Source organism: Castanea sativa, chromosome 7 (assembly GCF_040712315.1).
Source record: "Castanea sativa cultivar Marrone di Chiusa Pesio chromosome 7, ASM4071231v1".
In the NCBI taxonomy this organism is placed as follows: Eukaryota; Viridiplantae; Streptophyta; class Magnoliopsida; order Fagales; family Fagaceae; genus Castanea; species Castanea sativa.
The window spans coordinates 643,529-664,393 of NC_134019.1; the positions used below are offsets into that span (position 1 = coordinate 643,529).

At 31.4% G+C, this 20,865-nt stretch overlaps 1 protein-coding gene across 3 annotated transcripts; it reads left to right on the plus strand.

The window, feature by feature from the left end:
* Window positions 1–1,265: 1,265 nt before the first annotated feature.
* Window positions 1,266–19,450, plus strand: LOC142642452 (cyclic nucleotide-gated ion channel 1-like). 3 transcript variants are annotated; one of them, XM_075816806.1, is made up of 10 exons: window positions 1,266–1,469; window positions 1,556–1,694; window positions 4,881–5,359; window positions 6,580–6,647; window positions 8,591–8,803; window positions 11,279–11,562; window positions 11,977–12,088; window positions 14,492–14,534; window positions 14,651–14,853; window positions 18,619–19,450. In XM_075816806.1, the coding sequence occupies exons 2-10, from the start codon at window positions 1,657–1,659 to the stop codon at window positions 19,105–19,107; spliced, it is 1,929 nt and encodes a 642-aa protein (XP_075672921.1). In that variant the 5' UTR covers window positions 1,266–1,469; window positions 1,556–1,656; the 3' UTR covers window positions 19,108–19,450. The 3 variants fall into 3 exon arrangements, with proteins under 3 accessions (XP_075672921.1, XP_075672923.1, XP_075672922.1); XM_075816808.1 differs by having other exon boundaries at window positions 1,266–1,687; window positions 18,619–19,373; XM_075816807.1 differs by lacking the exon at window positions 8,591–8,803 and having other exon boundaries at window positions 1,266–1,694; window positions 18,619–19,330.
* The last annotated feature ends 1,415 nt before the right edge of the window (window positions 19,451–20,865 follow it).

Genomic DNA, 20,865 nt, shown 5'->3' on the forward strand with positions numbered 1-20,865 from the left:
GAAAATTCTATTAAAATAGTGTGAAATTTGAGTTAAAACCAATTAGGTCTAAAACTTTTCAAAATTGGTCAATTTGGCCTTTAAACCTAACTTAATCTCTAAATACTTAAAAGTTATTATGGCTTTTAAGTGAAATTTGTAGTGTGCTTTTGTATTAGAACCTCTTTTGCTTTCTTTTGTGTGTACGTGTGTTTGTTTCTCAATAAAAAAAGTCTATTAGTTATTTTTCTCAACTATCTTAGGGCTTAAATTGGCTTTAGGGGATCAAATTAGCCAGTTTTTAAAATTTTTAGATCTAATTGGCATTAGCCCAAATCTTAAGGTATATTAATGGAATATACTTTATTTTTAATTTGTAATCAAGTAGGTCCCTACCGTCAACTAACTAACAGAAAAAAAAAATTTCGTGGTTATGTGTGTTAGCACTTCAAATAATAATAATAATAAAAACTTAATGAAAATATTACGAAGTGTAATTAAGTTTTCATTTTTTACCATTGTTTTTTTGTTAGAAAGTAGCGACTTAGAATTTTATTCAAAATGTCTTCTTATAAAATGAAATTTCATAATTATTAATGTGACAAATTATAATTAGTGCATAATAAAAATGTATCAATAATATATCATTTTAAAAGTGATTTTGATTTAATTAGAACTCGCTACCTAAATAAATTTTGAAAAATATCATATGTCCTTAATAAGTTTTAACATTGTTTATTTTATTTTTCACCATCATACATCGCTACCCTATTTAGTTAGTTGATTTTACTTCGAAATATGAGTCTTTCTAGTACCACAAAATGTGACACAGAAAAAAGCCACAACTCGCGTATGTGGCAAGTTGTGATTGGTGGAGGGGTGTGGTGGGACACTCCCTCTACCAATCACAACTCACCACATGGGCGAATTATGACTTTTTTGGTGTCATTTTATGTGACATAAGAGTTTCCTTATAATAAAGGAGACATGTCCTTTGGGGGTCCTCCCCTGGGCCCATACCCTCTGACGAGGGGGTGCCTCCACCAGAAAGACATGATGATTTCTCAGAACAAATTGAATTTTTATCGGTTGATGAGGGCCCAATAATTTGTTAGAAATAATTGAGTTCTTATTGTTGGAGAAGAAGACAATGCTAAAGAAAGAATGGACCATTGTCCATGGACCATGGTGCACACTACACACACTACTAGTCTGAGTGGTCTGAGCAGATGGAGTTGCCGGGTCTTCTTTAAAAAAAAAAAAAAAAGACTTGCTGAAATAGGACAACATTAGAAGACTATTGACCATTGTGAATGGCTCTCACACTTCACACGCTAGCACTAGACAACATTAGCAGCCAGGATTTGCTCTTGCTTATTATTACTTGCAGCTGCCTCTGAGCACTCTTAAAATCCCATTACAAAGCCAACTTCTGCCACTTTATGGATTGCTCCACCTTCTCACACTTCACAAGCTAGTAACACCATTTGGTGAAAATCTTTTGCTTCTCTCAAGCAAAAAAACGTAAGAAAAAGAAATTTACCTTATTTGTCTAATCTGTTTCCCATTTCTCCAGGGATCAAGATTCAGATTTTCCTGTTTAAGTTGGCTGGGCCTACACGTAGTTTAAAGGCTGATTCTCTATTTCGGACATCGTTTCCTTGATAAGCTTTAGTTATGAATTCTCATTCACATCAGCGAGGGAATGGTGCGGGGTTAGTTTCCTTAGCTCTTGACATCATTTTTTTTACCTCATCTATTGTGTCTTTAATATCTATTCAAAATACTGTAAATCCTTTCAAATTAATTAATCATATTTAGTTAATTATTATTCTTTTTTGCCTCTTTTTATGTTCTAACAATAACACTTGTCTTTTTTTACTAGTCTAACATATTTCTAAATTGGTTACTATTAGGAATCCGTTTGGGATGAGCAACTTATCTACAATTTTAGTTTATTTTTATTATTATTTATGAGTCTCATTGTACTTTTTGATATTATTTATAGATCTTACTTTTGCTATATTTTGAAGATAAATTTAGCATTTTAGCAAAATGCCTACACCAATACGAATGCGCAAGTGTAGGATATGTGGTTGGAAAAAATACCAAGGGGTCAATGATATTGCTACTCATGAGTACACTTACTTTTGTTATTTGAAAGATTAAAAAATAACTAATATACTTTGTAGTGGGCTTTGGGGTTGTGGCTGCCTTTATATGTTATTATTATTATTTTGTGAAGTGGTGTCCAAAAGTTGGTAAGTTAGGGTATGTTTAGTAGTGGTGTATAAATATTCTTGTTCAAAATGATGTGAAAATTGTGGTTTAAAAATTGTTATAAAAACCAGTGTGGCCGATACCGTACCAGTATCGGCCGGTACATACCGTACCAGCTAGTGTACCCGTACCAGTACACTTTTATATTGTACCGGAAAAAATACCAGCCGTACCGGCCATACCGGCCAATTTCGGGCAATACCGGCCGATATCGGGCGTACCGGCCGGTACAGAAAAAAACTTTTTTATTTTTTATTTTTTTAGTTTTGTAATTTTTGAATTTTTGTAAAGGCATAATGGTAACTTATTTACATTAACTTCTTAGTATTATTTGCTTTCTTATTATGCAATGAACAACTAAGCTTTCTCTTTTTTATATTGTGTTTTTTTTTTCTCTTTTATTTGATACTAAAATCTAACACTATGAATAATTTGTTCTGAATTGAAGTAATGTTTTATAATAAACTTTTATATTTACTATAATATAAGTGAAATATTATATATTTATAAACATGGTTCTAGAGATTTTGGTGTGTGTGTGTGTATATATATATATACACAAAATAACGGTAAACCCGAAACGTTAAACCGGTATTGACCGGTATCCGAAATATATCGTATCGGTGGCCAAACCGGTACAGTCTCCGGTACGGTATTGACTTTCTTGATAAAAACACGTGTTTAAAATACTTACAATGAAAAAAATGTGTTTGATACCATATTTCAAATAACATATTTTAAAATATGAAAAATATATATATATATATATATATATATATATATATATATATATATATATAATTGTGTGTTTGGTATGTGTATGTGTTTTTTTTAAAAATAATTAGAAAAAATACTATTTTATTTAAGGAGAGAGAAAAAGAAAGGATAAGAGAGGAGAGAAGGACAAAGTGATGAGCTTGTGAGAGAAAAGAAAGAAAAAAGAAAGAGTTTCGTCTTGTCAATGGGCCCCACAATTAACTTATTTACAAAAAGAACATTTAACAACTTAATTGAAAACTAAAAACTGGTATAAATGAATTTTGAAAATACATGTTTTTTTTTTTTGGGTAGAAAGGAAACTGCATTAACCAAACAAAACTAAAAAGGAATACAAGGATCAGGTATGGCCCTGTTATAAAACATGCCATTGTTGTCCGAGCTTAAGAGCTCCAAGAGATCCCCAGGCGGATCTTGATACAACAAAAAAGGACTTTCAATTTCAGTCCCTATCCTAGCCAAACAGTCAACACAAGAATTTACTTCTCGGTAGCAATGCTTGATCCTGACATGGCCTAACTGTGAGATCAACTACCTGCTGTCTTCAAGCAGAGGCAGAACAACAAGATTAGTATTAGAAGACGAGAAACCCTAAACCCTAAACCCTATACATGTTTTAAACAACCTAATTCGAGAACTATGACTCAAACACTCTTGATAAAAAAACTCCTACCAAACACACATTTCTTTTTGGGGTTTACAGTTTTCAGTGTTTAAACATTAAAAACTATTGTTTGAGCTTACATACCAATGTTTAATGATTTACTATTATTCAATTTTTTTAGTTACAATGAACATTATAAAATTATTTATTTAGATAATTTTATAATTATTAATTAATTAATTAATTAATTATGACATCAATTCGATCATTGAGACTCTGGTCCAACCATAAAACTGAGAACCATTTTCTATTCTGATAGTTTGACTGTACCATTTTTTAAAACTATGGGCACAATAGTCAATTATTTTAAATGGAATGGACTCTCTCGTTTCTCCTTTCTCATTTCACACCACCATAGAATCGAATAGATGAATAGATGTAGTTACTTCTACTAGTTAGAGTTGGGCTCTCCGATATTAACATTCCACTGAAAAGCCATTAAGAAAACCGCCGGAGGGGAGGGGGGCGGGGGGGGGGGGAATTTATGGTATTGTATTTTTGGGGTTCTTTTGCATCGTACAGCTGGGATGCACGGACGCGGCACCGGAGGTGCCGCACTCGCGTCCGACGCGGCGGGACTCGCCGATGCGCGAGGGACGCCGCTACTCGCGCGTCAGTGCCGCGTCGGCCACGTGGCATCTTATTTTTCCTGCCGACTCGCGCCGACGCAGCACCGAATCGAGCCGATTCGGCCAGAATCGGGCTGTTTCGGCCGTATCGGCCGGCGACCGAAACGGCCGAAACAGGCCCGAAATGGCCGAAACAGGCCTCGAATCATGCTGCAACAGCCGTAATCGGCTCTAAATGAGACCCAAAAACCCTAAATCTATCATTCCTTAATTTTATTTTGAATATTTGTTACTTCTTTTGTGTTTTCTTTTTGGTTTTGTGTTGTGTTTTGTGTTTCTTGCTTTTTTCTTTCTTTGTTTTGTGAATCAAGGCATAGTAAATTAGTAATATATTTTTTAGGAATATTTTAATAGTAAAAATATATAGAAAATATAAATAAAAATATTTTTAATAATTTTTTAATTGCCGAGTCCCGCCGCACCCACACCCACTTTTTTCAAAAATTACTGAGTCCCGCACCCGTACCCGCACCCGTGCTTCATAGTCGTACAGAAGATAAGAGTCATATAAACTAATTTTATGTTTGCCAATTGCCATGCTTTTTGTTTAGGATAAATGATATCGAAGAGCAGGCTTCAGAGGATGGCAAAGCTGTAGCAGTGAAAGAATCTACGACGGAAAAGACAAGTTCGGACTCAGGAGGGAATTCTCTTCCATGGGATTGGAATAGAATAATTAAATGGGTAAATTCTCTCCCATGGGATTGGAATATAATAGTTATATTGGTGCGCATGATCGCATTATCACTGGAACCCTTGTTCTTGTATGGTCTTATGATCAATGAATACAAGAAATGCGTTGAGATAGACAGAAGGTTGGGGATCACAGCTATAGTTTCGCGATCTTTCCTTGATATCAGTTACCTAGTGCTGCGATTTCATACTGGGTTTTTAGGCGGCCTATTTCGGAAATATAGAAGAAAATTAAAAAATAAGTTACACAGAGAAAGAAAAGGAGCCGCGTCAGGACAAATGGAGACCATGGCCCCCACTGGCCCAATCGACTCCTCCCACTCAACACCTGTTAAAGGTAAATATCAACATAATTACGTGCTATCTAAATTGTAATCTACCTAATATCTCTCCAATAAAAATAAATAAATAAATAAATAAAATGAACCTAGTTAGATAATAATAACAACATAAGAAAAAAAAAATAATGATATCAACAATCCAAACTACCCCCAGTTTTTTTTACTAAATATTTATTCTAAGTTGCTTTCTTGATCTTATATATGTTGCATGTACAGGTGTCCACGTGTGTGTTTTTTCTTCTTCAAAATTTTGATGGAATGGTAGAAAATATGATGTACACGCACATATATATAATTTTTTTTTTATAAAAATTATTCACCATTTCTTTTTGAATGGTACCAAATGGTTGATAGTGATTTAAAGATAAAGATCTACCAACTTGTTTATAAAGTGATTGTAATTATGCTTAATAGTTACTCTTATGGAAAATGATTGTTTAAAGGACTGCTTGATTTTGTTCATTGAAAGGAAAATTACCCTGAGTTTAATATAGAATCAATTATATCATAAATGATTTCCTGTATTTAAAAGAGCGTCAAATTTCTTTTTGATAAATGATTGATTGAAATGCATTGAGTAATAATTATTTTTCTTTTTGATAAATGACTGATTGAAATGCATTGAGTAATAATTATTTGTCTTTTCATTTGTTTATATATTGTTATATTGAATTGTTACTAGTTTTATTTTTTTCATAGTATTTAGTAATGCATCTTATGTGCATTTGGGACTAGCTTATAAACTAGCATTTTGTTTTTTAGTGTTGTTTGGGAACAACTTATTTAAATTTTTGCAAAAAATGTGTTAAAATATACTTGTACTTTAAAAAAGTAAAGAAAAAAAAAAGAGGCTTTCAAAAGCTGTACAAAAAAAAAAAAAAAAAAAAAAAAAAAAAAAACTAGCTTATAAGCTAGTCCCAAACACACTCTAAGAGATCGTTTGGGATGAGCTGAAATTTTCAACTTATTTGCAATTTTAGCTTATTTTTGCTACTATTTATGGGTCCTACTGTACTTTTTGATACTATTTATGGGTTTTATTGTACTATTCAACGTATTTTTCAACTTTTCTTCTACATTTTCAGCTAAAAGTTCTTAGCTTTAGCTAAATAAATTGCTCCCAAATAGACCCTAAGTATATATTTAATTCTTAATTAAAAAATAATTATTTATAATTTTGCTCCCTGAAAACTAAAATCCTGGTTCCTTTATGCAGATCTCAGAAAATATTTCTTGCATCAACACCTTCTATTTGACATTTTAGTTTTTCTTCCCATCCCACAGGTAATGAAGTAGACTAAAGCTAAATTCTTGGTTGCAAAATACATTTTTCACATCTTCTTGTAGTTTGGGACTAACAAAAGCACATTCATTTAAACGGAAATTTAACGACACAAAAATGTAACATAGTTCAACAAATCACATGTTTTCATTCACATGCAACAACAGTTAAAATTTATTATCAATGATAAGTATTGCACATTTGATAAATTTTTATAGACCCCACTTACGAACTTACAAGTATCAATGCACTCACAATCCTTTAAAAAACACAAATTAACCTAAATCTCATTAAGTTCAAAACAAATTCTCAATTATTTTATTGGGAAAAAGAGTCAATTAATAGATATAACACACAACAGACTATTTCCTTGCCCCCTGTTTGTTCGAATTCCTTGCCCTTCCCCTAGAATCCACTCTGCGTTGAAGGAGCAGCCAGTCGCTTCCTGAGCAGCTGAAAGCATAAAATTTAGCAACAACCTAGAATCAAAATACCAATTTTTCATTGGATATTTTGTATATCTAAATAAGTTGTAGTACAAGTTTGATCCCACTTTGGTAGTGGAATAATGTCGTTTGATTCCTCTTTGCAAGTTGAAAAGTGTTATTATCTCTTTAGAAGAGATAGTGTGAAAGAAATGATCGAAAATCAAGTGGAAAATGCATTTATAATGTTTGGATAGATGTTGAGTTGATTGAAATTGTGTTTTCGAATGATTGAACATCTAACAAATGTCTTACGAGAGTTTTTGTCTGAAACTCGATAGAGACTCATTGACCAAATGTCTTATGAGATTATGCAATTTTTTTTTTTTTTTTTACGAAGTTATTGCCAAGAGTTGCACCATTTCATATTTAAACATTTATGAATATTTGGAGATTGTTTTTACCATTTTTTTTAGCCCTTTTAACATTTATTTCTGAATTTTCATGGTCTATATATAATGTATAAACTCTCATTATTCTCCCTAACAAAAAATTTTAGAAACACTAGGTATTCTCCAAAGTTGCAATTTGTAAAATCCAATAGGATTGGTTGTATGTTGGGGGCAAGTTTACAATAACCCTTTAGCTACTTGAGTATGAGAGAAAATAGTATCTAAGGAAAGCAATTTTGTCATACCTCCAAGCCATTGCAGTGGAGTCGAGCTTGATATCGAGGCAGCAGATTCAACAGCTCTTTAGTAGTTGTGTCTTCAATATATTCCATTTGTTTATGAATATGAACGCACTTAAACTAAGACTCAAATACATAAAAAGTGCGTTTTGAATCTTTTGATTCAGATTATGCCAAAGTACAAAAATATGACCCAAACAATACTCAATGTGTTCACCCATACAAATAAACAAAAAATCACGCTCCTGTATCTTTCGACCAAAAATCCAGTAAGTTATCTATCAACCTCCAAACACAATCACGTTTTTTGCATATGTTTCAATTCTTTAATTACTTATTAATAGCAATGCCTAGATACCGCTCTAACACATTATAAGTTTCTTTTAATCGAATTACGCCAACGTACAAAAATATGATCTGTATCTTTTGACCACAAAAATAAACAAAAAATCATGCACCTGTATCTTTTGACCACAAAACCAATAAGATATCTGTCAACCTCTAAACATAATCACTTTTTTTTTTTTTTGCATATATTTAATTCTTAATTACTTATTAATTGCGGTGCCTACATACGGCTATAACACCTAATTTTTAATGGACAAATAATACTAATTCTTTTATGAGGAAAACTAAATTATTTCTTTGACAAATAAAACATTTTTCTTCCACAACAAAAGGGTTCAAATAGAATAATTATAAGTTTAAAGCAGAAATTTGAAGCAATTTCTTATACACCCGTACTATCTTCTTTGAATTAACATTGTCCTACACATAATTAGATTTTATTTAGTGCCTCTAATGACGGAACTACTTGTAATTTGTTCAGGTGGTAATGTTATGCATACTCTTAGACGTGAGAGCCATGAAATCTTTAAAAACATTACAGATCTTAAACATTTTTATTTTCTTCCAATATTGGCCAAGAGTTTTTCAAATTTACCTACCAAGGAAGGATCTGGGATCAAATCATGAGATACTTGGTGGAAGGCTATGGGTCCTAGGTCCACTGGATTTCTTTCTATACATCATTGCCGGCCATGTAAGTTTGATTGTGTAGAATTTTCATATTCATGAAATTTAATCTTGGCAAGTGTGCAAGTGTTGAACCCATCTCTCTCTCTATCTCTCTCTAGAGAGAGATGGGTTCATTTTTTTTTTTGAGGAGTTGGGTTAAATTTAGATCTTAGGGACAGTATTTAGATACTATTACTTAGATTTCCTTCTTAAAATTAAGTAGTTTCGTATCTTAAGAGATCATAATCACATGTCAAGACCGGTTTCATGTAAGTGCACCATTGTTGTTAAAAGTGCGCCTATGCTCAAAGCTCAAAGCCCCAATCTCTCAAAGCTTTGTGAGGCCAAAAAATATATCAATGAAGCATGCCTTATGCATGTTGTTTTGGATCTTTTTGAAGAAGAATAAAGCACGCATAGGCCTGTTTTTATTTTATTTTATTGCTAAAAGATATGAATCATCAAAATTAAATGTTTGATCTTGAAAGAAATAACATGGACCAATGATTTACTACACAACTATTATCTTTAGGGCGTTGTATTACACAAATTATTTTTTTTATTTATGTGTCATAAGATAGGTTAATTTACAATTCTTGTGCTTTTTGATCTTTGACTTTTAGATGCATGTTGATTGAACTACATACATCATTTGATCATAATATCATGGTTATGTACTTTTATAAAGCACAAGAGAAATATAGAAAATATTATGTATAAAACTTTTTATGACTAGATTATTATGATATTGACCATTGATAATTGTTTTCAATTTATTATATAAAAATTTTAAGAATTGAAATAACTTAGGTAAAAATTGAATTTACAAACATTATACAATTGACTTCCCTTATAGGTCAAAAATAGAAATTTTGGACATTATTATTTTTTGGAAAAATTTTAGCTACAAAATAGGAGGTGAATTTTGACAAATCCAATATTGAATTACATTTTCTTCTTACACCTTTCTTGCTTGAAAAATTTCTAGAAAATTAAAAATTAATAACTATATCATTTATAAATTATTTAAATTGCAAGTTTTTATAGTTTAAAATTATGAATAAAATATAAGTTTATAAATCATATTGTAAATAATATTCAATGGGCACAAATTTGACATGTATATTAAGAGCATAAAGAACATGCAATCCAATTGTTAGATTTTTAAAATATGTATTATTGTTAATTTTTTTAGCTTAACTTTGTCATTTTTTTTAATAATATGTTACGGATATTTCTATTAGAAGTTATGAATTATTATATTTTAAAATTGTGTGTTTCACTTCAATAAAGCGCTCTTTTTGTGCTTAGGCTGCAAAAGGCCTATGCGCTTAATTAAGTGTGCTTGCCGCTTTTAGCAACATTGAAGTGCACTTTACCTTTAAACTATTTCTTTGATATTTTTTAATCTAGTGATTCGATTAATGCTCATGAACTATTATTTTGATTGTTGTAACCTCAAGATTTGTTTTTTGAAAAGTATTTAGAGATCAAACGGTCAAAATCACAGTCTTGTCTTAGAGAAATGAGGTGGTGATGATATGCAAATGTAATGCAAGTGAAGTTAAATGAGAGGTGCAAAATGGGGTGTATACACTTGCTAGTATCTTTGAGATGTATTTAAAGTCCAAGACATTTGCCCTGGACGACTAATGAAGATCTACAAGGTTTGAAATCTCAATACATAGTCTACACATAATCAATCACTTGAGATGTTGAGAAATAGCTTTCTAAATTTGATTGATCAAGAATCCTGCATATAGAGTCCTAATTTAGCTTAATCAGCCATCCAAGCTTTGACCCCATAGCCAAGGTATAAAAGAAAACCTAGAGGACATGAACTTAGACTTTTGGAGAGCTACAGATTGTATATCTAGGGTTAGGGTTAACCAATTCCTCTCAAAGCATCACCCAATGATCAAGGATTCAAAACTTGGTGATCAAGTTGAAGTTGCTGCAATAAGAACACAGTCAAGTTGCTATGAAGAATCTTCAAGAGGTTCTTGAATTTGTAAGCTGAACGTTCATGTGAAATAGAGTTCATGATAGAAGAGTCAATGGTCATGGAGTTGAGTATAGACATGTAACTAAGTACTTCATGAGATATCAATAGATTTATGGCGAAGTATTTTTTACAACTTTCATTCTATTATAGTGGCTCTGTTTCCTTGGGGTTGGTAGTAAACTCCCAGAGAGTTTTTCGTATATAGGGTTGTTCTTTGTAACTATATTGTCAATGTTATTTATTTTCTACAATTCGTTATTTTGCGATATGGTTGCATATTGTGATAAATCACAAACAATATTACTCGAGCATAATTGGCTAATTAAGTAAATTTAGCATTAATACTGGAATTTAGTGTATTAGTTCATATCTTTTGAATTGTCTTCTCTTCTTCTTTTTTCTTTTAATTATTATCATTTTAGTTGAAATAGTTATTACATTTGGTTATGATATCTACAAAATTTACTGATGTTAAATGATTTGCTCGTCTTTTAGGTATTAGGAGCCTTTTGGTATTGTTTCTCTATTCAACGAACTGTGGCTTGCTGGTACAGGGCGTGTGAAAATCATGATGGATGTGTCCGAAATTCTTTTTATTACTGCGACCACAACTTTGGCTATCACTCTGCTTTAGATGATTTTTGCCCTAAAAATATGCCAAATGCAGAGCTCTTTGATTTTGGAGTATATCTCGATGCTCATCAGTCTTATATCTTAGAGTCCAAAAATATTCCACAAAAAATATTCTACTGTTTCTGTTGGGGCATGCGACATCTGAGGTTTGCACATATATTAGACTCTGTACAATTCCATATTAAGATTCACTATTAGTTTCCTAGGTGGTTTATACCATAGCATTTATCCACTATGGAGACTTGGATTTCGTGCTCAGCATACAGACCTCCATACTTGATGTTAAAACTGTTACCCTGGTAGATGAGTATCAGCAAAGTGGCTCATGACTTCTCTGATTGCCAAAAGCATTGTCATTACTCTACGTCTTGCATATTAGGATTGCAGGGCCTAAAACCTATGCTTGTAACCTAGTGGATTCATGCATTCGCGTGTGTACACACACATATATTTCTATATTCTCTAAACTTATTCATTCCCTATAAAATTTTGTAAATTCATTGTAGTTATAAATTTTCAAGATTAGCATCTTATGCATTATAGTTGTGCCACTTTTGCAGTTCTTTTGGTTCAAACCTCCGAACAAGTAACGATGTATGGGAAAACTGCTTTGTACTTTGCGTTACTATCTTTGGCTTGTTACTATTTCTATATTACATGGGAAATTTTCAGGTGCGAATCCAATTCTTCTATTTATTTATTTTTATTATTATTAATGTTAGGCTCTTAGTTGTACAATTATAAAGCAGAGAGACAGTGGTTTCTAAATAGGAAGAATGAAACCCCATAATTTCAAGTAATATACTAATCATCCTACTATATTATTACATTGATACGATTGTCAATCTCATAATGCTGTTTTATATTTCTGTCATTTGTCGTTGTTGCTCTCATTTTTACTATTGTTGTTAATTGTTATTTTTATTGAAAGAAATATATTTTATATAAAAAAAATATTAGATCTGATTTTTATTAGGAAAAATCATTGTTGTTAAAAGCGCACTTTAAGCAGGCTTAAGCTCAGAGCTCGAAGCCCCAAGGCTCTAGCTCTTTTTGCCTCAAAAGCTAAGCCCATTCAAAGAAGCACGCTTGAGGCGTGCTTTTTCAAAAAGCTCAACGTGCGCTTTTTGGAGCTTTTTTATATTTTTCAAAAAAAAAAAAAATCAAAACTGAGTTAAAGCTATAGGATCTTGACATTATTGGTACAAACCATTGATTTTGTATATTTTTAGTGTAAATTACTTATAAAATAAAAAATATTTTGAGTGTAACTTGTCCTACAACCCAACCCACAACCTCCCAATTCTTGTCTATTTTTATTTTTTCTCCTTGAAACAGTAACCCACCTAGCTCCTTGGTACCAATTACCATGTTGCAATGTCCTCATATTCTTAGTTCATTCATGAAAAAAAAAGAAAAAGAAATGTATGATATAATATATGTGGTAATTGTTTAGTTACTTTAGTGGTTGATTTTGGCCATAGCAAACTAATTCTTCTAGAGTTTTAGTCATTACGTGATTAAATTATTAACTAATATTACTAATTAGTCATAGGGCATTATAGATATAGGAGATTTAAGAAAGGATATTACATGGAAGTACTTATATCTAGCTTATCCAAAAAAATAAAATGACTTGACTTGCAATTTTTGTGTTAAAATTGCAAAAGTAGGGTATATCTAAATGTTATATGAATTATATAAAAAAATTTATTTCAATTTATATGATAATTTGATCATTTGATTGTTACATTTCTTATTAATAATATTTTTAAAATTTTTAAAATTATTTTTTTAAAATGTGCGCTTCACTTTGATTAGGTGCGTACTTGCGCTTTGCGCCTAGGCTCCAAGAGCCCTTTGTGCTTAAGTGCGCCCCTTGCTTTTACCAACACTGGGAAAAATGGAATATTTCATGGAAACACTAAACATGTTGTTTTTATTAAAAGAAAAATAAAGATTTTTATAAAAAAGATTCAGATCTGGTTTTTGTTAGGAAAATAGAATGTTTTATGAAAATAGATTCAGATCTGGTTTTTGATATGCAAAAGAGAATGATTTTGAAAGTGAATTTCCAAATCTGATTTTTTATATGAAAAAGAAATATTTTTTCAAAGAAAATTTCAAATCAGATTTTTAATCATGAACATATAAGTTATAACATCTTTATGAAAATATATTCATATATGGTTTTTAATATGTAAATGTAAGATGTGTCTTTTTGAAGGTTGGTATATGCTTTTATTCCTAGAATTTTAAGAAATGTGTTGCAAATATATATATAGTAAAGACTCTTTTTTAAAATCATATATATTGTAAGGACTTGGCCACAATTTTGACATTCTTTTGTCTCATATTTTTTTATTTTTTAGTGTAGTCACTTGGGAAACATTGAGTTTGAATTATATTAGATGGCTTGTATTTTAGACTTAATTTAGACATGCTTATTTTTCCAACTTTCATATTTATTTTATGGCTTCTCAAACTTATTTTAATATATAGATTTTTTTTTTTAACAATGTAGTTCAATTGATAACCCATTAGTTGAACCAATGACCAAATGGCCAAACTCTTAGACTAGGTTAATGTCCTATCCAAAATTAATAATTATCCCATCACATGAGTTTGGATGTTTAGTAAAGTAGATGAAATTGTCTTGGAATTCTTCTCTTCAAACATAACCATCTAGGAATCACACAACATTTATTGTCTTTGGTCTTCCCAAATGCCTTGGAACCTCATAATATTTATTATTTTGGTCTTTATCAAAGATTCTATTTTAAAAAAAAAAAAAATCCAAGACCAATCTAATTTTATTATGCCATCAAACCTTCTCTCTTTTTATTTTTTATTTTTTTTATCAGAGAAATATTACTATGCTACACTTCTCAAATTTAGGGTAATGAGCGTTTTTTTTTTTTCATTAGTGGATCTCCCACTTAAGATGTGTTTGCAACAACTTTTTCAAAAAAAGCAAAAAAAGAAGATGTGTTTGGAACAAGGAGGTGTATGCTTGTAAAATTGTAGTATATTGTAAGATATGCCAAAGTTAACTTACTAGCATAAGTGGGACAGATATACTTGCAGCGGCGGATAACTTCAAAATCAAAAGCAGAAGGTACATTCTAGTACAACTTTTTTCTTTCAAGTATTAACTTTTTTTCTAAGTACAACTTTTTTAAAAATCCTAGATTTTCCTTGTCAAAAACTAAAAAGATAAGTTGTACCAAACAGCTGCGAAAAGAAAAGAAAAAAACATTAAATTGTGGATTGAAAATAAAAAGCTCCGGACGGAAACAAGCAATGAAATTACTAAGATCATGGAAAAGAAATTTCACGAAGAAGAAGATATTTATGTGGAGATCCTGATCTCTGAACTTCCTTCACAACTTCAAAGCGATGTCAAGAACCAAATCTGCTTTGATCCGCTACAGCGCGTGAGTTTCTTCACCTCTATAAATTTGCTAAATAACTGTTTGTCCCGTGCATATTGAATATGCCATTGAATGGTATTATAAATATCATCCAACAATAAAATTGAAGGATTATATTATTATAAGTGGTGGCTGTATATGTAACTCAGGGTGGTCACAGGACTACCCACTTGCCAACACACACACACACTAAACTAATCTATTTTGACTAACTTAATAAAAATATTGATCACCCTAATTTGAGAATTACAAAAATTTCGATTCAATAAAAATAAGAGTAATGTTACATTTATAACATTTTTACAATAATTTTACAATAAATTTTATGTGATAAGCGAAAAATGGTTACTAATTCTAATTTGAGCCCAATATTGACATCAATTTATAACCCACTAATAACAAATTGGTGCATACAATTTTTATAAAAAATGTTGTAGATTTAGCATTATTCCAAAAATAATTTTGGCTCCTCAAACATAATTCTTAATCCCTTAAAAAAAAACCCACTTAAATGACAAAAAAAAGCCCAAATGGCAACAAAAATAACCCAAACAACAACTAGTAAACAAATTATTCAACAAAAAACCTATTCAAAAAGAAAAAATAAAAATAGTCATTCAAATTTGTAACTCTTTCAACTTATTTTATAAAAATAATCCCTAATTTCATAGGTTCTTTGGTAGTGTTGGCAGTTATGTTTTTTTTGGTTTTGCAATCACAATAATTTTGCTATCCTCAGCAAACCAAGTCGTAGTTGTAACAAATATCATCCATTTTTTTTTCTATTATCATTTCAATTCTCTTACTTTATTACTCTAATCGCAGCATTCTCAATTCCTACTTTATTTCTTATTAGTACATTTCTTTCTTTTTCTCTTTGTTAGTTGGAAAAAAATTGTAATAATTCATGTTTTTTCGTGTTTTATATATATATATATATATTCAAGTTATCTCTTTATTAATTTTTTTATAATTTAATTTTCTTAAGTGATGACCCTAAAAAATTTCCTAGAGCTACCACTAATATGATCATCTTGTTTTATAAATAATATGAGCATCTTGCATACCTTTATTATCTACAAAAGTTAGAAAAAGTTTTTGTCCATTATATATTCAAATCTTTTTTTTTTTTTGTTTAATGTGGAGATCAATATAATTTGGTTGAATAAGTGTTTGACAAGTGTGTGAGGCATCTGTGTTTGATACATATCAAATATTGGAATACCCACTCTAGAGGTGCCTATACCAAATATATACATATATGCATATTTTTATCAGGACAAAGTTTATCTACAAATTAGTCTACAAAAATACCCATTAAATTTTTCATATATCTTTTTATTGAATGTCAATTTTGAAAATTTAACTGATGTACTTTATGTTATTAACATGCCTGTCAAATTTCATTCAAATCTAATGTTTTTACTATTTGATTAATAAACTAACTTTTTATGCAAAATTTTATATCATAAATGCTTAAAATTTAAACATTTCATTGATGACATATCTATCGATCTTTGATATTTTTCAAATTTTGCAACCATGAAAGATATAATAAGAACGTGCAATCTAAAGCTTGATTTTCAAAATTCGCACCCGATAAAAAAAATATTGCCCGGAGTTTGAAAATTTTCTTTCCAAATTAGTTTGGATTTAGAATCTCATTTTTTTCTCCCATATGTGTGTTTGTTTCTTAATAAATAAATTGAAAAAAAAAAAGAAAAGAATTTTTGGTCTTCTTCAATGATGCACGTAGGGGTGGCAATTCGTGTTCGCGTGTCGGGTTCGTGTCGTGTCAAGTCATGAGTATTCGACTACATAGGTCAACACTAACCCGACCTGTTTATTAAACGGGTCAAGATTTCTCAACCCTAACACGACCCATTTATTAAACGGGTCAGTCGTGTCGACCTGTTTATCAGATTTTATCAAAATGAAAAATAAAAATTAATGAAAAAACAAACAAATAAATATTTTTAATATAAAATTCAGAACTAACGAGTAACTGCATCACAAATAATCATTCAAAATTAAAGCATATCTCAATATCACAAATAATCAATCACAATATGTCAAAGAAAATAAATCACAACAACTAATAAGTTTATATACCTAGAGTTTGAAGGGTATATTGGTAAAATATCATTTAATTAAACGGGTCAGACGGGTCGAAACGGGTTCTATGTGTTCAACACTAACCCAACCCATTTATTAAACGGGTTAGTCATGTCAACCCGAATATGACACGAACCCGTTAAGCCTCAACCCATAACCTACTAATTTCGTGTCGTGTCGTGTCGGGTTCGCGGGTCGTGTCAAATTTTGCCACCCCTAGATGCACGTCATTGTCACATAATATCCTTACAATTATAATAAAAAAGTTAGCCTTAAATTCTCACTATCTCTCTCTCTCTCATTTTCTTAACAATAAATAATTTTCATCTCATGTGATTTGAATATAAATTTTTATAGCTCTTTTCTAATTAGAAATTAGACCATTCACGTTAAAAGAGTTAAAAATTTTAACTTTAAATAAAACAAAAATTTACTTTATTTATTTTAATACTTTACTTTACATTATACCTTCTATTAAAGTTTTTATTTTTTTTACCACTTCATTTAAATATTCTTTATTTATTTATTTGTTTTTTATCCTTAGTCTCCCGTCTTTCTCTATCTTCTATTCTTCTCCTGCATCTCTTTCTCTTCTCTTATCTGCCGCCCAAATCCACTGCCACCATCTACCACCACCACCGGTTTAAAAAAAAAACATAAAACAAGAAACCACAACCCACTGCCAGCCACCACCGGGAAAAAAAAAGACCATTAAACTTCAACCACAAACGAAAAAAAAGCAAGCCGTTGGAGGGGAAAAAAAAACCCCATAAAACTTCAACAACAAACAAGAAAACAAGCAACTTGCTGGAGGAAAAAAAAAAACCCTACAAACTTCAACCACAACCACTACCAGCCACCACCATCGGAAAAAAAAAAAAAAAAAAAAAAAAAAAAAAAAAACCCACAAAACTTCAACCATCATGAACCCACCATAACCCATTCCAAAATCAACCCAACCACAAATCCATGAACCCACAGTCACCCATAATCACGATTGAACCACCGAGACCCACAACCACAATTAGAACCACCATAACCCACAACACAGCCAAGAGATTGAGAGAAGAGAGAAAATGAGAGATTAGAGGAAATTTGAGAGTGAGAGATGAGAGGAATAAAAAAAGTAAGGAAATGAAGGAGATGGTATAATAAAGACACTGGGTCTGTGAGGGAGGAGAATAAAGAGAGAGACGTTGGGGAGAGTGAGAAAGAAATGAATTTTTAATTGTAGGAAGAGAGATGGTAGTATAAAAAATTTGAGTTTCATATTTAAGTTGATGCTGCATTGAGCTATTATAGATAACAACTTACTGTAGTTAAAAGTTAAAAATTTTAGATGTAACAACTTTGATGTAGTTTGATTTTCATGATTTGAGTTGTTAAAATAGCTTTTTAGTTTTTTTCACATTTTTGTTGTGAATGCTTTTAGTTTGTAAAATTGTTAATTTTGTACTAGATAAAAGGGATAACATAAAAATTAATAGTTGCAACTCTATAACGATATATATAGAACTCTAAACTTTATTTGGTGTAGATTAATATATTAAAAAAATTAGTCTATAAAACACTTCTATTTTACTTATTAAAAAAGCTTCTTTTCTTGGTTAGGAAATGGATTTGCACTTCAACTAATAATTTTTTCTTGCTCAGCTCATGATAGAAAAAAACAATAGCTTGGCTAACCCTGAGCATGAAAATTTGTTGTGTGACATCTGCAACTCTCTCAAGCCAGTGTACTACAACGAGCAGTGCTACATTGTTCGGGAGGGGGAGCCTATGGATGCGGTATTCTTGATTACAGACGGCAGTGCATGGGCCTTTCCAAGCAACACTAATGGTGAAGGAACAGGAACTGCCTCCCGACATGCTGAGCGTCTTAAAGCAGGTGACTTCTTTGGAGAAGAACTTTTTGAATTGGTTAGGGAACCTTACTCCCCCAACATGTTCAATCTACCCAAAGTTCCCATTTACTCAAAATCTCTCAAAACCCATACAAAAGTGGAAGCCTTTGCTCTAATGGCCAACGACCTTGCATCGGCGGTTGAAAAAAAACTTCTGAATCCAGCAGAGCCTAATGATATTGTTGAATGCCCAAAGTGTTGGTGCTTCAAGAAAACGCCAAAATTTAGCGGTACCTGACACCATTGTTGCAAAGAAATGGTTTGTACTGATGTCTTTGAATTACGTTTGTTTTTCTAGTGATGGAGGTGCTACTTGTTTGGACTTCGGGTTCTCAATGATAATGGTAAAAGTTAGGAAAAAGACAACGTCTGAAATAATAAACAGTTTGATGCACGCTATTAAATTCAGAAAGGATTGTGTGTAGAACCTTATATTTACACCTTTTGATTCAAACTAGCTTGTAACCGTGTGATGAATATGGATATCTCCATGATACTGAAAGCACAATTAGTATGAAAACACTAATACTTGTTCAAACTTTAATTTTAAAATTACAGCTAGGTTGTTTTTACTTTAACTTATCAAAGTGCGGAATAAGAGAATATGCGCAATAAACTGGTAACATTACCCTAAGCCATATTCAACCACAATGGACAATAGAAGAAAAGCTTAGAGAATAGGGAAGAGAGATGCAAACATAAGGTAACACCAAGACGTGTTATTGAAGAAGAAACTGAAAAACTCGGCAAAAAATATTTCTATGCTTCTCTAAGTCAAAATCGATCCACTAGTGAATAATTTGGAGTACATGAATAACAAAAGACCCTCCATACTTAGTCTACCCTATATGTTTGAGGAGGTTGTTAAACCCGGACCGAACCGTAAAGTCCTACTGGGATAACCGGGAACCGTTCATCAAGAGGGTTCTTTAAACTCCAAGAACTGGCTTATGCAAGAAAGTCAATGAACTGTACCAACCGCAGTTGAACCTTCTGGATTTCAAAACCATAAACAGTTCTTACAAGTCAGACCGTTAAAGGTTTTTTTTTTTTGAAATTTTTTTGGTACTTACGGGCTCATCATCATTGTTGAAGGTTGAAACTTCAATCACCGTGAGACACTATCAGACTTAAGATCGCACCCCCATATTCCTATTCTTCTTCTCTGTCTTGCTCGCACTCTTTTTGCTCTCACCCTCTGTGTTTATGACGATACTATTTTTGCATTTTTTTTCCGCTAGAGTCTTCTTCTTTTTTGGTAAATGGAGTCTCCTTTTTTGCTGCTTCAACTCAGCCACTAAATATTTGCTCTACTGTCAACCACCAATGCTTTACTGTCAAGCACTTCTAGCTTTTGTATTTAACCCATTTTTAAATAGGCGGGCTTCCTAACTAGATTTTTTAATTGTATTTTAAAGTTGTATGTATTGTCCACAGGCTTAGGCTAGCTGATCAGCCTATTGTAGCCCATGAACTTATATTACTTTTTCTTTTAATAATGATCCTACCTGTTTTAATAAAAAAATAATAAAAAAAGGCGGGCATCTTATAGTTTTCATTTTTTTTTTTTTAATTCATAAATGGTGGACTATTCAAATGGGCTTGGGCATAGAACTTTTTTGATTGGGTTGTCAAATAGGCTTGGCCATGGGCAGACAGACCAATTTCATAAAATTAAAAATAAATATTATTGAGTACTCAAATGAGATTTGTCATGACTTACGAGCACCAACCAAATTATTTAGTGTGTATATATATATATAAAATTATTTATCCTTATTTTAGTTAAAATTTCAATTTTTACTAATTTAATATATTTTTTATTTTTTAAATAATTATTTAACTAATTATGACGTCATCACGGTTCGACATCGGTATAACCTCAAAAACCTTGAACCTTTTATTTTTACAATTCATTGAACGGTGCAGGTTTCAAAACCTCAATTTGAGCCCTCCAAGCTCTTGCTACCAATAAACTTCTTGGAGTCTTGTTTTC

Bases quoted from the DNA above. Each gene is read 5' to 3' on its own strand.
- LOC142642452 (XM_075816806.1), top strand. From the start codon at position 1,657: ATGAATTCTCATTCACATCAGCGAGGGAATGGTGCGGG. The intron at 6,648-8,590 runs GTAATGAAGTAG...TAATTTGTTCAG, and splicing joins TTTTTCTTCCCATCCCACAG to GTGGTAATGTTATGCATACT. The intron at 14,854-18,618 runs GTGAGTTTCTTC...TTTCTTGCTCAG, and splicing joins GCTTTGATCCGCTACAGCGC to CTCATGATAGAAAAAAACAA.